Source organism: Protopterus annectens, chromosome 4.part0, assembly GCF_019279795.1.
Source record: "Protopterus annectens isolate FY-2018-M chromosome 4.part0, PAN1.0, whole genome shotgun sequence".
NCBI lineage: Eukaryota > Metazoa > Chordata > Ceratodontiformes > Protopteridae > Protopterus > Protopterus annectens.
The window spans coordinates 701884369-701898327 of record NC_056733.1 but is presented as its reverse complement, the minus strand read 5'-3'; the positions used below and the strand labels follow the sequence as shown (position 1 = coordinate 701898327).

The following is a 13959-nucleotide window of genomic DNA, read 5'->3' as shown; positions in this document are numbered from 1 at the left end:
ACTCTGGCTGTACTCAGTGGCATATCGCTTACTCATAGGTGATCTCTGCCTGACTTGCAAAGCCATGTCCAACTCAGAATTGATGGATATGCTCCACCTAAAGAAATCTAAGTCACTGCGAGCCACATGCTCTAGTGAGATAAATCTTGCCACAACAATAAATAGAACATGCTGGTGGAATAGATTTCTGTCACAGAGTCCCCATGCTTTGGAACAAAATTCCAAATTACATCAGGCAGAGCCCCTCACTAACACTCTTCAAGAAAAACCTTGACGAGTGGATGGGTAATGAAAATACACCCCTGGGATCACTTCATTGGCTCTGCTTGACAGAAGATCAGGTAATTAATCAGTGGGGCAGCGAAAGCCAACACGCTGTGGCTAGACTTATAAATGCCCTTGGGCAGGTAGCCTAGTACCTACCTATGAACCTATATAACAAGAGGATGAGCAGGCTACAGTGGTGCAGTGGTTAGCATTGTCACCTCACAGCAAGAGGTTCTCCGGTTCGATTCTCAGCTGGAGCGCCTTCTGTGTGGAATCTGCATGTCCTCCCCACAGTCGAGTGATGTTTAAAGACATGCAGGTAGGTGTGTGCATGAATGGGTGTGCCTTCGTTGAAGGTTGGGCGTCGGGCTGGCACCTCGGCACTGTAAAAATCTACTGCCAATCATAAGTGGACCGGCGTGCCACTGTGGTAACTCCTAACCGGGAAAAGCCGAAAGACTTTTTTTATAACAAGAGGATGAAGAGAACGTCTGTTAAACCCTTACTACATCTGGTACCTGAATACTGATTGCGGTACTCCCTGGAACGTGCTGTTCTGAATTCAGGTGAAGATTGATGTTTGCTGATTGCCATTAGTGAGAAGAAGGGCAGAGATCATTAATTCATATCTACTCTAACTTGGTGCTTTCCCCCTATACACATCCCTGACTGATTGCTGTTTTAGCAGAAACTAATATGATTCAAATTCAGAACTGTTGTATGGTTCTGTTCTGTTTTGTACTGAGCAGCTGACCTCTGTGCTCCCCAGAGCTATATCAAGATAAAGAAGATAACTTTAAGTGCTTATTACACCCAGAACCTGCCCACTGACTGCAGTGATTCCTAGGAGCTGCTCTTTTGTTAGATGGTTTAGGACTGGTATTACTGATTGCTTCTGGTGAGAGGAAGGACAGAGGTCATTGATTGCTATTCATTCTAGTTTTGGATCATTCTGCAGTGTGCATCCCTGACTGTTAGATTCCTGTTTTGGCAACCATTGCCAGCTTGGAGCCATTTGTGCTTACTTCCTATCATTTCAGGTACCTAGCACTCTAATGAGAGGAAAGGACCTCTGTTATGTCCTTTCTACATTTGGAACATGACTACCAGCTGTGATAATCCCTGTGACCTGGTCTTCTGGATTTGTTTTGAGACTGGATTTGCTGAGTGCTGCAAGTGAGAGGAGGCATAATTCCTAGTTGCTGTACCTTTGGGACATTTTGCAGCGCAGATATTGGTGGATTTCCATTTTGGCTGGTGCTACACGGATTTCAATTCAGATAATTTGTGCTGAGCTGCTGACTGCTGCACTTTCCAGTCCAAGAACAAAAGACAAAGGCGAACTTATCCTAAACCCTTACTATGTCTGAGACCTGCCTACTGACTGGGGATCCCTGAGACCTTCCCATCTGGATTCAAGTCTGAGAATGGTGTTGCTGATTCCTGGTGAGAGGAGAGGAAGGGTAGAGGACAATAATCCCTAGCACTCTACCTTTGGTGTATCCCTGATTGGCAGGTTTGTGTTTAATTCCTAGCACTCTACCTTTGGTGTATCCCTGATTGGCAGGTTTGTGTTTAATTCCTAGCACTCTACCTTTGATGTATCCTTGATTGGCAGGTTTGTGTTTCAGCAGGAACAACTAAGTTTTAAATTTTAACTGTTGTATGGCTTGGCCCACTTCTGTGCTGGACTGAGTTCTGCACTTCCCAGGACTATAACATGAGCAACCGTAGAACTTCTGTTAAGCACTTACTACATCTGGGGCCTGACAACTGATTTTGGTGGTTTATGGGAGATGCTCTTTTGCATTCAGTTTGACATTGGTGTTGCTGTTTTCTTCTGTTGAGAGGAGGGACAGAGACCTTTAATTTCTATGGTTTCTAGCTTTTGACCATCCCTCAGTATGTATTCCTGACAGATTTCTACTTTGGTGAGAAATACATGGTTTGTTTATCTTTTCTTCTTAGCTGCTGACCTCTATATTTCCCAGGGCTATAATGCCAGGAAGGGAGGAACTTTTATTAAGCTCTCACTAGACCTGGGACCTAACTATTTTTATTTTTTTTTACAAAGGACAAACAGCTGATGTACCTTTAGTCTCAGCTGTTATAAACTATGTTGTACATTCCTGTCAGTCTTTTGTGGTCTCCTCCTTTATTGGTTTCCTACTTGTGTCACACAGCACAAAGGTAAGGCCGCATTTATTCTGTTACTGCTATGTGACAATGAGTTTCTCTTTGAATGTTTTTCCTGTCTTTTAAATACTGTTGGTAGATGTTATGTCTAGTCAGCTTTAAACTTTAGTTCTATTTTTGTTGCACATCACTGGTCTTTTTGTTCAGGCCTTTGCTATCCTGTGCATCTGTATTTATTGGGTACCTACTGTGGGCTGTCTTATTGCTGCTGTTTAAAAATATATGTGCTATAATATTGCTAACTCTGGTACGTTAGTACTGTTATACTCCTACTGCTAACTTTCTTTTATTGATAGCTCTATTAACTCTCTGCATGTGACATCACTGTTCTCATTCTGTGTGGCATCATCTACAGTGACCTGATAGCTGTTATACTTTGCCTGCAACTGTCCCTCTTTCTGATGTGGTATTTCTGTTCATTATTACCTACTGTAGTGTAGCTGTGATATCCTGTTTAATTTCCCTGTATGCATCTTACCTATGTGAACAATACTGTTAGCCCTCTTTCTAAGGAAGTATTTATGTATTTGGCTAAATAAGCCTTTCCTTCTTTTTCATTCAGCATGTGCCATAGTATGATAACCAACTACCTTTGAGCCACAGCCTGGTGTTGCTCATACCCTGTCCAGGCTGCTGTCACTTGAAGTATTAAGGCAGTTTAGCAGCTGCACCTTGTTTACCAGTAACCTTTATTCCTACCAGTCACTAATGTTGTCTTTCAGAGATGCAACTACGTATTTAAACTGGACAGAGATCTCTCAATATTACAGAGTCTGTAAAGAGTACCACAGCAGTTCACCCACTTTTGCTAAGTAGTTAAGAAAACACTTTCCAAGCCCTCTGAAAACCTCACTTACAAACTTAAGCAACTTAGTCCTACTTTGCCAGCTTTAAATATTTTTGCACTTACCATTGTATCACTCGCATCAAGGATAGTCACCCATGCTGCAAGCCTACAACCCTAAGGTCCCCTAGGCCTGCCACTACTTCTGCTAAGGTTCTAGTCATTAGTGATTCCATAGCTAGGCATACAGACTCGGCAGTCCCTATGCTAGTAGGGACAGAGTACTGACTACTTACCTCTCTTGTGCCAAAGTTTATGATATTATTAGAGTTGTTAAAAATCTCCACTGCCCTGAGTATGACTATGACCTCATTGTTGTGTATGTGGCAGTTAATCATCTGTTGCACTCTGAGGGAGATGCAGAAAGACACAAAACAATATCTTCCTGTATCTCTGAGACAGATGAGACCCTAGTAATAAGCGGTATTCAATATTCCCTGAGAATGATGCTTAACTACAAAAATAGGGAAATTGACTAAAACAAATGTTTAGTTAATTATTTTCCTTCCAGAAGGTTCCATTGTGTGGCAGCATGGGATGAAATGTTTCATTTCCCCTAATGTTTTGCTATAAATGGTCTACAACTCTCCTTCCATGACTTATGTATACTGGCTAAGACTTCTATCACCCCATGTAGTAAAGGTTAAGCTTATGACCATACCAGCTTTACAAATTCCATTTCAAACAATATAAGAACAGCACTGCTAAATGATGGACGTTTCTGCCTGTTGAAGATTTATATATTTACATAATTACTGAAACATGTTTCCAGTGTATCAACAACACTTTCTCTGTATAAACTCAGCCTCGTCATTCCTTCAGGTCCACTGGGAATTACCAGCAGCATTTCAGTACTTATTCACGACCCCGTCATCTCATGACAAATCTTATATGATATTAAATTGAAGCTCAGTGCTATACAAGACTGTCACATCATTGCCTATGTCTCCTACTTGGCATTATGTTTACCAAAATCAACTTGAAAAATTAATTAATTGCATGCAAGTCTCAGAACTGCTCTGAGCTAAGATTCAAATGTATAACCAACTCTATCCCTGAAGCCATTTCTAATATCCTCACTGACAAATTCAGCTGTAACTTCTCTCTACTCTAGCCCCTGTTTTCCACAGTATCACCCTAAAAACTGTTCCTCTTACAGTCAGTCTAGATCAAGTACTGTCAGCCCACTCCAAAACCAAATACTCCAGCTTCACAGGTCCCAGTAACATCATCATGTGCCTTCTGGATAATACTAGACAGCATAGCCTAGCCTCTTCTAAAAGTTTCAACTTAAGCCTTACCTCTATTTATGTCTAGGGGCTTGGAAAATGGCCACTGCGATGCCACTGCATGACGGTATCCCTACTACTGAACCATGGTAACTATTGACCAATAAGATTCACTTTTAATGTCTGCAAGGCTGTGGTACATATTGTCACCGAACTCATAAACGTGAATAAATTCAATTGTCAGACACATTGGTCCAAATCAGTTTGGAGTAGTGAAAAGTAGATCACATTTTTTTTTTTTTTTTTGACTTGACTGACTCCTTCAGAGGGGTTACTGAAACCTTGGATGAGGGGAAAATTATCCACACTGTATATCTAGAACTAGCCAAGGCTTTTAACACCATTCCTCATGCAGGTGTTGCCACTGACCTCACCAAATTTTTATTGCATTAGTAACTGTCTCACTGACATCACCCATACAGTAAAGGTTGAGGAAACATATTCCATTCAATTAAAATCTTAATAGTGGGGTTGCATAGGTTTTGTTCAGATACCCCACTTCTTTCTCATCTGTTTCTCTAATGTAAAGGCAGAGGCCCAGGAGCTGTGGATGACCAAGTTTGCTAATGGCTGCAAAGTCAGAGCTTTTGTAAGCACCCTCTCTGACACTTAGATACTCCATCAAGGGCGTGATCAGACTACAGCCTTGTGTAATGACCATGGGCATGCACATAGACTCACCCTTAATGCTAAAAAATGTAGTGCTTTTATTTCTGGAAGATCGTACACTGGCAGTTCATAGCATATCATGGATGCTGCCCAAAAAACTGAGTCATTAATGATCTGTGCATATACATTGATACCAAGCTTTCCTGTAACCTTCATGTCTCAGATGTGATTGAGAAATCATTTTATCGAGCAGGTGTAATCTGTACAAGTAAGTTGAAAGAGGTTATAGTTTCACTTTATTTGTTCACTTATCGGACTTGTCATTAATTATAGCTTTCCATTTGGCATGTACCTTATTAAACAGCTAATCCAACTCAAAAGGCATCAGAGATTGTAAGAAAACTGATGACCTTAGCACCCTTCACTAGTCTGACAGATTAGAAGCTCTGCTGTTATTCTATGATTTGCACAGGCTCTTGAGAGGTTATTTGTGCCTGGCTTTTTGATCTCCTCTTCCACAGAAATATCATTACCATGAACACACTCACACCTTCAGGAAAATGTAAACTTTCATCATCATATTAACCCATGGGTACCATGAACAGCCACACCAAAAATTGCTGGCATGCTGCATATTTAACCCAACACATTTCCTATTTTTCAAACTGACTCTTTATTCATATCAAACATATTAATATACTGACTTCTTATAAATCTGGATTCAGTAAGTGGATGGATAATTAGAACTTTACCTCTGGAATATATGATAGTACCATTCTTGATATGGCCAAATCATTTCTTAATATTTTTTCTTGGTTACCTGTTTACACTTTGCTCACTAGGCTGCCAGTTTATAAACTACCTACTAGATTAGTGGCTAAATCTAAGGCATTTTTAAAAGTGTCATTGAATGATGTTTCCACAGCTACATGTGGACTTCACGTCTAGTTTCAAAAAGTAATTAGAAATCTCCAGGTCTAGGTCATTCTTTGGGGCCACAATTATCAGAATTATGGTCCAGTCATGACCACCAAGGAAGAAAAGCTAGGATTTTTTTTTTCTGGTTGATGAGGGCAACCTTCCGCATGCCAGATGTGAAAGTTTCTCAGTTACCATAATGATAAATCTGGATGTGCAGATTTGTCCTTTTCAACCTACCCTCCTTCCAACTGCCTCATGGTATGCCTGGCCAGGAGAATATTTTTGTGATTCCTGTGTTATTCCTGCATATGGTATTTTACTTTTGAGTGACATTCTTTAGATCTAGAGACGTGGCTAGTACAGCATAGTAGATAAAGGGGAAAGACTAGTTGCCTGAGAGCCTGGAGTTTTGTCTTGCCTATTGTTGAAGATGGACTAGTTTATCCCTAGCTACTGTAATAATAAAATAAGCAACTTTTGTTTCTAGTTTGCGGAAAAAACACTGCATATTTTCAATTTAGGGCCAAGTTTGACAAGAAGAAAAACTATGACATCATACTGGTTTAAAATGATAACATGCTTTATTTTATTCTTTAGCAGTTTATGAAAAAAATGGTAAGACATTGTTTGACCAATAAAACTTTTTTTTGTATGTTTAATACTTGTAAGTTTTGTTTTTCAGTAGATAGTTTGCCTCTCTGTGTTCCTTTTTTTTCTTCTAGACCCATATGAAAACTAAATTTTTTGTAGTCTTAGGAAATTACTTCTGCTTGCTAACTCCACATTGGTTACACTTGTGGTTAATGATTCAGATTGTTTTTTTAAGGATCTAACTCTGCTGCTGTCTATTTTATTATGAAAAATGATAAATGGTAACTTGAGATGTAAAGATCCCTGTGTCAACCAGCATCCAGAGAAATGTCTCCAGACTATGTCTTCATTGGAACAGTCAAAAAACATGTGTAGGAGAATTTAGGTATCTTTCCTGCTCAGCTGTAAAAGTGTTATGTTAAATGTTACCTGTGCATGCAGAGCTGTTTCTTTGGGTATGCAGAGGTGCAGTTGTGGACTGGACACTGCACACTTGCACCCAGTCAGAAATCAGACTTTGTGAATACTTTTTTTTAAATTTTGGGTACCTGGGATGTATACTATATGCTTTTATCTCTTCTTTGCACAGGTTTTAGGATGACAAAATATCTGTGATATATAACGTTAGATAGTCTTCCTTTCTCCTCTGGAATAACTTTCTGAATCATCTGACATTGTTTCTGTTTTGTTACAGTGTTGCAATCCTGCTGTATTTGGCTGAAAAGTACAAGCTGCCTGATCACTGGTATCCTGCCAATTTGGAAAAACGTGCTAAGATCAACGAGTTCTTGTACTGGCATGTTAATGTGATCCGTCCTCTACTAGTACAGGATTTCTGGCTCAAGGTACAGGACTAGAACTGGGAGTGAGGCATAATTATCTAAAGACTTGGTGGGCCATAGTTAGTTGTCTTTTAATATACTAATTGTTTGTTGAGCAACACTGTCAATAGGCCCTGGCCCTGTGGCATAGAGTGATGAAAGCCTGACAAATCTCTAGATGACTCATGTTCGGTTAGCAGCAAAGGTGTCTGGGGCCAGGCAGGGGGTAATAGGATTCAATGTGGGAGGCCTGTATCATTATTAATGCAAGGCATCACCCACTTGTAACTGTTAACCCAAAGTTGCCCTACAAAGAGTCAGGTGAAGAGGGAGGCATGTATGGGGGCATGCAGTCCTCTTCCTCATGACCACCTAATACTTGTGAGTCCACAAGCTGCCTGTGAGAGTGATAGAGTAGGCTGCTCATAGGGACCTGCAGTTAGTCTGCTCCCCAGTATCTGGCTCTCACCACAGCAGAAGTGAATGATCTGATCTGGTTAGACCTTCTAGTCATAGCCTGCAAATTTTTGCCTCTTTTGCCAGTGGAATTAATAGGCCAAGTAGGTTGTTGCTGTTGTTTGTCTTTCGGCTTTTCCTGGTTTGTAGTCGCCACAGTGAAACTCCAGTCCGCTAATGATTGACAGTAGCTTTTCACAAACGCCGAGGTGCCAGCTCGACGTTCAACCTTCAACGAAGGCACGCTAATTTACGCATGTCTTTCGAATGCACACCCAACCATGGGGAGGACATGCAGACTCCACACAGAAGGCACTCCCCTCACTCCAGCAGAGAATCGAATAGGAGAACCTCTTGCTGTGAGGCAACAACGCTAGCGCTGCACCACTGCGGATGTAGGTGCAGATAGAAAATTGATTGGTTTGGTCTGCTCAAGGTGGGGGCAGGAGAAAAAAAAGAGCTGAGTAGGAATTTGCAGTAGTGCTGTCCACCTGAAGGGCAGAGGGAGATGGTACAGGTTGAAATACATCTGTGGAAGGCTGGGCATCATTGTTTATATGATTGGCATGCATTTTCTTGGAGCCCTGGGAAACAGATGTGTTAGAGGTCTGTGACTTGATCAGAAAGTCAGACAAGCTTAGATTGACAGTAAAATTACAAGTAAATTTTGACACCACTCTGACTCTTGCAGGAAGTTCATGGATCAGTAAAACTGGAGATCCATGGCTAGTCTTCTATGCAAGGCCATGGAAAGAATTATTGATGACCTGATAAACAAAGACATAGGAAATCTTCAGACAGTGGACCCATCTCAGTTCCGTCCTGGTGGACTTCTTTGAGAAGGTCACTAGAGACATGGAAGATGACAAAACAGTGCATACTGTCTACCTTGACCTAGTAAAGGAATTGGACACAATACCTCACTTGTGTATTATAGACAAACTCACAAATTTGGACATAAATCTTTGTGTCACCCTATGGATAGACAAATGGCTCATGGATAGGACACATGAAGTTAGAACAGGGGAAATCTACCTCCACTAAGAGGCCTGTTACTAGTGGAGTTCCACAGGGCTTGGTATTGGAACCTCTCCTGTTCAGAATATACTAAGGCAAATATAAAGGGCTTTTGGCTGACCAAATTTGCTGCCGACTGTAAGCTAGGTACAGCCATTGAATCCCCCAAAGATGTAGATATCCTCCAAGAGGGTCTTACACAGATATATAATTGGTACTAGAACCATGCCCTAAAACTCGAGGGGGGATGCATAATTATACCCTTTGGTAAGATGACTACCACTGCACATTCCAACATTGGTAACACACTCCTAAGAGTAGGCCCAGTGGAAAGGGACTTGGGAACTAAAGTTGACAGTAACCTGAACTTTGATCAATATGTGTCCATGGTGGTGAAAAATAATCCTTCTTTGTGGCACATCTTATAAGTAAGGGCATGACATCCTGATCTAAGGAGATCATAGTCCCACTATACTCGACCGTCATTATACCAACAGTCTAGTACAATGTACCCTTCAACATGTACCTCACCAGGCATTTTCCAACAGCTGGAGTGACCATAGAGGTTCCTCACTAAAAAAATAAAGGATGTAAACAACAAGTCCTATGTGGACCATTTCAAAGCCCTGTCACTGTACTTGGTCTCCTACGGACTACTGAGGGGTGATCTATGCCTGACCTACAAGGCCTTCAGCAATTCAGCCCTAATGGTTATGCTGTGCATTCACAAAACAATAACCACTATAATTACTTGATCTAAGGATCTAAACCTTGTCTGTGACATAAACAAAACATGTTGGAGGGACAGGTATGTGTCTCAGAGATTACCCCTTCTCTCGAGCAGACTCCCCATTCATGTGAAACAGAGTTCTTTCTTAAGCCTATTCAAATGCAGTGTGTACCAATGGATGGGAAATTGAAAATTCACCTTTGGCTTGTCACCTGTAGCCCTTGTGGAGGGAGCTCTTGTAGATTCTGTAAGATGCGGGCATATGCCAAAGTCATTCTAGACCATCGGCATTGATAACTGGTAAAACTGGGGCATGAATGGGTAGGCTTTAAAAGGTTCTAAGAATGTTAGCCTAGTAACCTCCCATGATCCTATGCCCGCCAGTCTTTATTGTAATGAATGAGTAGGGAGCATCATGGAATGCCACTGAACATTGGGCACTTAGTTGTTATGTCAGTAATGGTCTTGCAACTAGAGCGTGAAACATTAGTAATAGAGGCCAGCATGGAACTGAGGCTGGTCATCCTATCCATGACTAGCTATGTGGTATGGAATGGCAGCAATGGATAGCTGATGCCTACAGCTGTATGTGTGGCAACACTGACCTGGATGAGTCAATGCTGTGTATTCTTCTTGTAGGGTAAAGTGAGAGTGAAGTAAGTGGGCATCTCTGATTAAAGCTTGTCCTTCTTGTAAAGTGGGATATATTACCTGAGAACACCTGATTCTAACTGTCCTGGGTGAACCCTTCATCACTCAGACTTTGTTTCTGAGCCCCTGTCAGTGAAAGAATAACGCAGCACCCTGTGCATCCCTGAATCAACTCTCTCACTATATCTGTTAGAAGAAAAAAGTTCAGAGCCCAGGTATGCACATGGTTCATGTTTTATGATATTGAGGGACATGTGACCTTCATTTGTATACCTTCGATTATCGTGGGTTTGTATGGAGCTGTTGCTGTGTCTTCTGTGACAACACAAGTCACTGTAAATGGCTTTGCTGACTGGGTTAGTGTAGATATTATTACTGTGGTAGAACATGGCATAACATGTCTTGTATATGAGTGCAGATGTTGTCCTTCCCCAGCTCCTTGTCTACCTCGGTCAGCATTATATGGTAGGATGCATCACAGATAATTCCAGAGCACTAACATTTAAGATGTTACTTTTGCATAAACAAAAAAGTTTATTGTTGGCACTTTGCTTGATATGTTTTCTGTTGGTCTTGTTTACTCATATTGCATGTTTTGTAGAATCAAATGAGCCTTAATCTGAATTTGTGATCTTCTACAGTTTACTACATGAAGGTCTTTTTTTTTTTTTTCACTTGCTGCCTTCACTTGAACAGGTTATGGCCCCCACGCTTTTACAAAGGAATGCTCCTGCTGAGAAGCTAGAGGCAGTTGCACAAGAGTTTAATGCAGCCCTGGACCAATTTGAGAAAATATTTCTGCAGGGCAAGCCCTACATCTCAGGGAAGGAGATTTCAGTGGCTGATGTGGTGTCATTCTGTGATCTCGTACAGGTAAGAGGATGTGGTATCAGTCTGTGACAGGATGTAATGTCACTCTGTGATCCCAGACAGGTGAGAGGATGTGGTGTGACTCTGATCTCAGACAGGTGAGAGGATGTGATGTCACATTGATCTCAGAATGATGAGAGGATGTGGTGTCAGTTATCTCATTGAGTGAAGTGAAGAAGTCTGCAAGAAAAGGAGAACAGTAAAGGAGAGCTCTAAATATGAACAGAAATACAACTTGTAGTAAGGGAGTATATTGGCCTAAAATGCGAAATTCCATGAAAATCTTATGTGCTTCAAATATTCAGGTAGTCCACATTTAGGACTTATTGGCATATTTCACAAAAAAAACATGTAAACTCAGTGTCCCTGAATATTTATTATTTAATTTGTGTTCTAATATCAGGGAAGGTCCAATTGAGCAATGCCTGTTTTTAAAAGACTCAAAGAAATATTTTAAAACATTCCTGTGTGTGTGTAATATATATGTATGTGTGTGTGTGTGTGTGTATATATATATATATATATATATATATATATATATATATATATATATATGAAACATTCTACTGATGACTGATATATACATACTTGGCATGTAACTTACAGCCGAGTTTGCAAAAACAACAGGTAAAAGTGGCAACAGAAGAAAAAATTGTGTAGTGAAGTTTCCCTACTGTTTTTCATCTATTACTTGGAATTTAAAATGTCAAACTCAACAACGTAATTCAAAAATTGTAGTACAGGACGGCACAACAACTCCTCGGCTTGAACACAGTTCAATTTATTTCCCAATAAAATTGTGATAAAAACAATCAGTGAACCGACACAAAACAACTTTAAAACATAAGTTAAGCGCTTTCATCTGACAAATGCAGACTTCATCAGAGGTGGCAATGTGAAGGCCATGTTAGCTACAAAAGAAAGTAAATGGCAAATATTAACTGATGCCACCAGATTCCCAGGTATTAATGACTACATAAGTATAAAGCCATTTTTATGTTTGGTGTAGAGAGTATGTTTTAGGAATATTGGAATTTTAATTGTTAATATTTCATTACAAGCTTAGCACAAGTATAATCACATTATTATATACAGACTTATTATATACACACCTTTTATACTTATATTTTTTATAATTTTCATACAACATGGTCTATCAAGAGTTATGAGATAGATTTTGTGTGCATATTCTGTATACATCAGTTTCAATGTACAAAATATATCTATATGTTTAGATTGATTAGAGCATTTAATGCAAATGGTTAGCATTCATATATATATAGGGTTATGTGTCTTTTTCAATAAAGGATGTTCTAGTATTTTTCAAGTTGATAACTCTTTAAATTTTCAAAAATTTTGAATAAGTCAAAGGCGCCAACATTGTTTGCATATGTATATAACCAGTTACGGAAACAAAAATGGTAGTTCTGATGAAGTCTGCATTTGTCAGATGAAAGCGCTTAACTTATGTTTTAAAGTTGTTTTGTGTCGGTTCACTGATTGTTTTTATCACAATTTTATTGGGAAATAAATTGAACTCTGTTCAAGCCGAGGAGTTGTTGTGCCATCCTGTACTACAATTTTGGAATTTAAAATGTCATAATTAAAATAATATTTTCTTATGTAGTTGACATATTGGTGTGAAATATTTCCAACTATGCCGAGAGAAGTAGGGCAGTGAATGTATAACATATGCCAGCATAGCTAGCTTAAGTTTTGTAAAGAATTGTATGCCATTTGTATAACAAACTGGTTTGTACAGATGCTTGTGTTGAAAATGTATTTGTAAAGTTGCTTGTGTTAAAAATGTACCAGTAGTGTGTCCTGCTGGACAGAAAATAAATATGCATGTATGTCAGACTGTACTTTTGTAACTGATTAACTGTACATATTGTAACAGAGGATAATGGAAGAGAAGAGATTAATCTCAGTTCAGCTAACTTTGAAAAATTACTTAATTGAGGCCGTAAAGGTTATATCTCACAGGTTTCAGTGCAACCAGAGGCAGAGAATCTGTACTAGGAAGCTTTCTGTATTGTCCTTGGAGGTGATCTATTTGCTAATCTGGGAGGGAAGAAGTTTGAAATTGTTGTACAACTTCCAGAAGCTGCAGCAGGTCTTAGCAAAGTTCTATGTGTGTGTATCATGACAGATAAGTGCAAGATTCCAGTTCAGTTGCTAGTAAAGAGGGTTATATGGGAACCAGAAGTCAGATGACCAGATGTGTGTGATGTCATTCTGTAATTAGGACTGAAATTAAGTTTTAATACCAGATGAGACAGAAGTCTCAGAGCAGTCTGTTTTTGAAACCTGACAAGAAGAACACTCACCTACTTCATCTTGCCTTGCTTTAGTAAGTAATCAGGGAATAGATGTCCTTCAAGAATGCAACTGCAGTCATAACATATGGGTTGTCCTGCCTCAGGCAGCCCTCGGTTGGCCGAATTCCAAAGTCTGGGTCAGCGTCGCTGGTGTCGCCTCCTCTCCGGCGCCAGAATGGCTGGAGTATAAAGGCATCGGCCGACGCCATCTTCTTCAGTCTTTCTTGCCGAAGCAGAAGCAGTTCACAAGTGCCGGTCGGTCAGCTCCTGTGTTTTCAGTACCGAAGTCATCTAAAGCTAAGTACCCGTTGGGAACATTTTTCTTGCCTCAGCCAATGTCAGAACAAATTGAGAAAGTTAATAATTGTTTGTCTTG

The 13959-nt window shown here is 40.1% G+C and overlaps 1 protein-coding gene across 1 annotated transcript in view; it reads left to right on the top strand.

Annotated features, from left to right (window-relative positions):
- The window catches only part of LOC122799544 (glutathione S-transferase theta-1-like), a 189009-nt gene that overhangs the window by 49074 nt on the left and 125976 nt on the right, over nt 1–13959 (top strand). Inside the window, exons 2-3 of the mRNA XM_044068674.1 lie at nt 7412–7562; nt 11089–11265. Of these exons, the coding sequence (XP_043924609.1) occupies nt 7412–7562; nt 11089–11265 (328 nt within the window). The remainder of the gene's footprint in view (nt 1–7411; nt 7563–11088; nt 11266–13959) is intronic.